The sequence below is a fragment of the Bison bison genome, unplaced genomic scaffold (genome assembly GCF_000754665.1).
Source record: "Bison bison bison isolate TAMUID 2011002044 unplaced genomic scaffold, Bison_UMD1.0 scf7180017864475, whole genome shotgun sequence".
Lineage (NCBI taxonomy): Eukaryota > Metazoa > Chordata > Mammalia > Artiodactyla > Bovidae > Bison > Bison bison.
The window spans coordinates 3,724,991-3,731,544 of NW_011495036.1; the positions used below are offsets into that span (position 1 = coordinate 3,724,991).

Genomic DNA, 6,554 nt, shown 5'->3' on the forward strand with positions numbered 1-6,554 from the left:
CCCGCTCCCCACCCTCATCCAGAGCGGTGTTTCTAAAGCAGAAGTCAGACCCCACTGTGTTCCTCCTCCTTCAAACCTGTCAGTGCTTCCGCATTCCTTCCTGAGATAAGGTTCCAGACACCAGGGCTGCAGCTGTGGGGGATGCCTGAGACCTTGGGGACCACCCCCCGCCCCGCCCGGGCCCTATCCTGGCACCTCGCCACCGGCCCCCTCGCCCCAGCTTTCTCTTTGCTCCTCAGGGTGGGCTCAGGGCTCCTGATCCCCGAGTGGGTTGTGTTCTCCTCCAGAGCAGCCCAGCACGTTTTTTTTTCTCACCCAATGTAGCACTCGTCACTTGTCCACAGCCCCCCATTGCTTTGTGTGCACCTGTGAGACTGGGCCCCAGCCTTCCCTGGCTGGCTCAGCAGTGCTGCATGACCTGGGCTGGTGGTGGCGAGGGTCCTGCAGCCCGTCCCCTACAGGCACGGGGCAGAAAGTGAAAGTGCATTAGGAAACTTAAACAGTCCAACGTGGCTGTGACCCCCGGCATGTGAGTTGGTATTTTACAAAGTGTCAGTCTGAAGTGGATTTGTCCTGCACCATGGAGGCTCTGGCTGGGGGCACATCAACCCTCAGAACTGCTACCCAATGGTCGCCAGCTAGAGGGCAGGGCTGGGCCCCCCTGGAAATGCTGGGTGAGTGACCTCATGCCTGCAGGTCACCAGGGTGGACCATCGCTATTTGGTACTTTTTAGTTCCCTGGACAACTTGATCTTACCGAAGATTTCCTCTGCTGCTGTCTTGAAGGATGGGTATTCGGGATGCTCTGTGTCCGTTTTGTGTTCTTGGCAACATGAGTGTTTCAGGATGCACTGTGTTATCGGGGATCTGAGTGGTTTTCTTTCCGGCATCTCAGGCCGTGCCGGGGTTGTTCTGCTGGTACTAGTTTTGTGCTGGTGAAGTTAGCTGTGCGTAGATTCTGTGCCACTTGAAACGTTGGCTTGTGTATCTGTCAGCTTCTAGCCAGAGTCCCAGAGGCAAGCATGGTTGTTTCTACTTCCTGTGTCGTGAGAGCCTGTTCTCCACGTATGAGTCATGTCAGAATCCATGAGATGAAGGGACTTCGTATGGTGGTGACTGCAAGCATTTGAAACTGTGCTGAATCCTCTCCTTCCCTCCCGCCTTCTGATCTAAGGTGAAGCGTGGCCGTGTTGATGTGTCCGCAAGGTTGATTAGCTTGTATCCTAGCAGGGAGTTTGTCCTAGGACTTGGTTCATCCATGTGGTCCCTTTAGCAACACAGGCCCAGGTCCCTCAGATCATGGACGGGACAGACAGGCTGGATGGACGTAAGGACCAGAGAGGGGGCGGGCCCTTTCCTGGGGGGAGGGTGACCCGCCAGAGTAGCCGGGGTCTGATGATGGGCCATGATTGGGGACACCTGCCAGTCTGATGGGGAGGTCACCCCAGGAGGTGGGGGCTACCTGCTCAGACAGGTCCCTTTGAGGATCATTGCTCCTGTCCCGAGCAGGGCAGGACAGACAGGCCAGGGAGGAGCTGGGCGACCAAGGGCTCAGGCTCCCTTGGATCACAAAGGCTCCCACGCTGTGTGAGCAGGAGTCATCCAGCCCTCACCCACTTGGGCCAGTTCTCCACTGCTGTGTAACCAGTGCCCACAAACATGGCAGCTTGGAACAGCACACGTTTATCAGCTCACAGATTCCGAGGGTCAGGAGTCTGGCCGCAGCCTCCCAGGTCCTCTGCTCAGGGTATCAAACAGGCTGCAGTCAGGGTGTTGGCTGGGCTCAGTCCTTTCTGGAGCGCAGGGTCCTGAGCCCAGCTCCCATGGGTGTTGGTGGTGGTCTCGTCCTGCTGGTGTGGGACCGGGGTGCCGCATTCCCATCCACTGGGGCCACGCTCAGCTCTCAGAGGCCCCCACACTCCTTGTCGCATGGCCCCTCACGGGCAGGAGACTCTGATCTCTAGACCCACCTTTCCAGGCCTCCCCTGGTGAGGTCAGGCCCACCCAGAACTCAGGTCAGCAGTTGAGGGGACCTTGCTCACCGGGGCAATTGTGTCTGCAGCGTGGTGTAACCCAGCCCCAGGGTGACACCCGTTGGACAGCGCTCTGCCCACACTCAGGGGCAAGGCGTGTGTGCAGTGTGTACACCGGTGACAGGCATCTCAGGGACCACCTGGAGTCCTGCCCGCCGCTCACCTCTCTCGCTGTCCCCTGCCAGCAGCCCCTCCTTCTCCAGCCCCTGGGCTCTTTCTTACATCCTCACTCCTCATCCCCCTTCTCTTCCTCCTTGGCTTTCTTTCTCCTTTTCCCAACCGCCCTCCTCCCAAGCTGATGGACTCTGACTGCCTGGTTCCCCACTGGCGTGGACCCTGAGCCAACAGATCTGGAGCCCACGGCTCCCCAGGCAGGGCTCTGAGGCCACTGCACTCAGCGTGAGTGCAGATCTCTTGCTAGCCCGTCCACGGGGCTGTCGGGACTCCGAGTGGCCACGGGCCAGTCTGTTGGACCTCCCCCCATCCTTCCCCCCACCGCACGACACCCCAGCTCTCCAGTTTGGCTCATCACACAGTATAACATGGTTTAGAAAGCTGAGAATGGCAACGAGGTATCAAAGTTCTGATGGAGCTTGATTCTTGACACCATTAATTTGAAGGACTTGGGCTTAGGTTGGTTGATCAAGAAACCACATGAACAAAGCAGGTTATAGAATAAATTCCTTGTAAAGACATTAGCCAGCCAAACTGCGGCAGGCCAACTAAGGCCAGTTTTCAACTTAGATTAGAATTTAGAAAGAAGATGAGTTTGTAGCGCTATGCAATATAATTTGGAGAAGGAAATGGCAGTCCACTCCAGTATTCTTGCCTGGAGACTCCCATGGACAGAGGAGCCTGGCAGCCTGCAGTCCATGGGGTTGCAAAGAGTCGGACAGAACTGAGTGACTAACACACACACACATGCAGAATAATTATAGGGTGGAAGTGAGGGGCGTCGTAGACATCAGGACCCACCATCCTGATGGGAGTCTGGGGTACAGGGTGCCCCGCCCTCAAAATTGGACAAGAGGACTCAGGCCGCCTCACAGCTAGCCAGACACAGTGACCACACCAGAAGCATGCTGGCCGTCTCAGTGGCCTCATTTTAGGATGATCTAATGAACAGCGAAAGCTGGGTCAGAACTGTTGGAAGCATTACAAGTGAATTCCCATAAAAATTTAAGTGGAAAGGAAAACGGATTTGTTTTAACAGCAGGAAACCTGGATCCTGGCACCTCTGCACCATTTAGCTCACTGGGCCGGTTTATCACCTGCAGCAGTGCATAAGCTCGAGGTTTGTAGAACAGGAAACAGGGTTCAAGCGCCAGGTCCCACGGCATTGGTTAGTCTTGGTCAAGCATTTTAGAAAGCTTTTAAATAGAATACTGCGTGCGAAATCAGCTGCAAGTTGACTAGTAGTTAAATGGACTCGGGTTTTGTTTTAATGTAACCTTTCTAAACAGCTGGAGCCACTCAGCTCTGGTCTGAGATGCTTTGAGAGAAGGTGGGGCTTGCCCAGGCTCCAGTGCTGAGCCTGGAGGCAGCAGGGAACAGCGAGGGGTGACCAGACTGGAGTTCTGGGAAGCAGGGGCAGAGTCCCAGCCCCGTGACCTTGGATGGGTCTGGTGGCCTCTCCAGGTCTCTGCTCCCTGCTCTGTACAGGGAGCACTTGAACCGGTGACCCCAGGGTCTTGTCCAGCTCTGATGCTCTGTTCCTGCATTAATCTGTCATCCCTCCAGAGGAATGCAGACCGCCCAGTCCTGCCACTTGACGGGCTGTGTGACCTTGGGCCCATTGCCCTCTGTGCCCTAGGTCTCTTACTTGTTAACTGGGTGTGATAACATGATCGTTGCAACAAGGCTGCTATGATGAGCCCACAGCTTAATGTGTGTGAAGCCCTCAGAACAGCGCCCGCTTGGCCTTTAGCAGAGTGAGCAATCCTGACTACTGAAAGTATTGTGATTCCTGGGCCCTCTTTAACACGTACGGTCTGTGTTACTGTGTGTTTGGTAACCTCCGAACCAGAGCACCATGGTTGACTGGAGCCTGGAAAGGAGCCGCTGGTCCGTCTGCTAACACAGTCTCCGGGTCTGTTGCAGGCGGAGGCCAGGTTGGCGGCGAAGCGTGCGGCCCGCGCGGAGGCCCGAGAGATCAGGATGAAGGAGCTGGAGCGGCAGCAGAAGGAGGTAAGGCTGGGCTGGTCAGCGGGCCCCCAGGAGGGTCCCTTCCAGGCCCTGTCCCTCCTGTGATTCTGGTCCCAGTCAGGCCAGGCGCGGCGTCCTGGACACTCGACCCGTCCGATCCTCACAGCGCGCTTGCCCGCGTGGATCACACTGGACCAGCCTCCCGGCCTAAAGGAACCAGGAGATGCTGCTTCCAACTGTGGAGCCACAGTTCCCATCCTCTGAATTAAAACGTGAAAGAACAGATTATTATTTTTTGAGGCTACCCAAACAGTCCCGTTTAAAAATACTTCCCCTGCGGTTTTTACACTTTGTAATAGGTTTCATGAGACCTGAAACCCCGTTAAGTGATACAGGGAACAGAATAAACGCCGGATGAAATGGCCAGGGGGGGAAATGGCCCTCCTGGGAAGTGGACAGCGTGGTGTTTACACACCCGTTAATGCTGTTTGCTGCTTTCTTTCACCACCTCGAGCTGGAGCCAGAAGCCACGTGGGCGGCATGAGGGCTCTCTCACTCGCAGCTTGAGGGGTGGGCTTTCCCCTGACCTTAAAGCTCACGTGGTGGGTGAAGGCGTCCCTCTCCAGAGGCTCCGCCTTCTCCTGTGGGCCTCGGCCTCTGGGGTTCTCGGGAGCAGCTACGCCAGGCCCCCCCGGAGGGCTCTCTCTGTTGGGAAGATTTGAACGTTGTGTTGGAGAGGGGGCCAGATGCCTTCTCACGGCGGATTTTCGTACAGAGTCTGGTCTGGTTCACGTAGTCACATTTTCTAAGTTGAACCAGTGTTTTAAAACTCGTCAGGCTTCAGATAAAACTGGATTTCCAGCCTCTTGTGAAACTGCAGTTTCTGCCAGGTTCCCAACGTCACATTCCCCATGGGGGTGAGTCCCTCACGCTCACTCTCGCCCCTTCCCACTGCCTGCAGGGTCAGCCGCTCTGAGTGAACTCAGGGGAGGGGCGTGGACAGGTCTGAACTTGAGGAGGAAACCTCTTGCGTGTGGCTGCGAAAGCAGGTTGGAGGTCACTAGAAACTCAAGCCCGGGGGCTTAGTTAGGGGAGTCATACCTCGGTCCCAGTGGTGGAAAGCTGAAAGCCGCCAAGGAGGGCGTGATGTCCTTGAGAGAAAGGCCACCCCCCAGGCCAGCATGGATGCTGGGAAGTGAGCCCGCAGTAGGGCAGCAGCCACGTTTCTTGGGCATCACTTGTCCTGTGTTTACATGCAGACAAAGACTAAACAAATATTTGAAGGTAGATCAACCACGCCCTCCCTCCTTATTGGAAATACAAATACGATTGTAAGTAAGTTCTAGCTTTTATGATATTTTGCCTCTAGAATTAATTTAGTATTTTAATTTGGGGGCTTTTCTTTTGATTTACTTGGAGAAGCATGGGTCTGACATTTTCTCAGTGCCTCTCCCACCTAGAATCACATTTACCGTTTTAAAAAATGGAAATAGAGCCTCCTGAATTCTCAAGTTAGTTATTTGAACTCTGCAGTTGAGCTGAAACTGCTTAATGCTGGGGTTACCTGCAGCCCCTCCCCTGCCATGAGGCTGGTTAAGGGCGAGGGTGGGAGCCTGACTCATATTCTGTAAACAACTCTGGGGACTGGACCTGGCCCAGAGTAGTTGTTAAAGTGCATTCCAAGAGGCGTTTTCAGGAGACGCTTCAGGGAGGAGTACTTGCACCGGGAGGTGGAGAGGAGGCGTAGACCTCGTTGTCTGTGGGCCTTTGTCACCCGTCTGTCTGAGACACGTCACCTGGGCTTTAGGAATCACCCTGACACCAAGAGCCGGCACTAGACGGACATAAAGCGTACGCATTGGAGGCCACCTCGGTTTTTAGGTTAGGGATTTTATTTATTTGTTTTAGATTTAATTTTATTCTTTGTTATTTATCGGCCGCTCCGCAGTTTATGAGACTTCAGTTCCCCAACCAGGGACGAACTCAGGCCCCGCCAGTGAGAGTGCTGAGTCCCAGCCACCGGACCCCCAGGCAGTTCCCCGAGTCAGAGATTTTAAGTGACGGATTGATTGTCCGGACTGCCTGGTGCTGATGTCTGTTCAGAATGTTGCTGTTCACGCAGTAACTCCTTGCACACCCTGAGTGCAGGACACCGGGAGCCCCTTCCCTGTGCTTTGGGAACCCACGGCAGGGACGTTCAGGCGTTAGTGCCGCGGCTTCATCAGTTCCTGGGGCGGGGGCTGCGTTCCCCAGCCTCCAGCAGGAGTGGTGGCTCGTTCCTTCGTCTGCTTCCCCTGCTTCTCCTCCAGCCCCCAGTCTTTTTATATTAAGGCCTTAAAAGGGCTGTAAGAAGAATTTTCCACAGTGTTTTGTTGC

The 6,554-nt window shown here is 55.1% G+C and overlaps 1 protein-coding gene across 2 annotated transcripts in view; it reads left to right on the forward strand.

Annotated features, from left to right (window-relative positions):
• LRRFIP1 (leucine rich repeat (in FLII) interacting protein 1) overlaps window positions 1–6,554 on the forward strand; it is a 94,414-nt gene that overhangs the window by 15,756 nt on the left and 72,104 nt on the right. For both annotated transcript variants that reach the window (XM_010862052.1, XM_010862053.1), the window contains exon 2: window positions 4,134–4,220. In XM_010862052.1, the coding sequence (XP_010860354.1) occupies window positions 4,134–4,220 (87 nt within the window). The remainder of the gene's footprint in view (window positions 1–4,133; window positions 4,221–6,554) is intronic.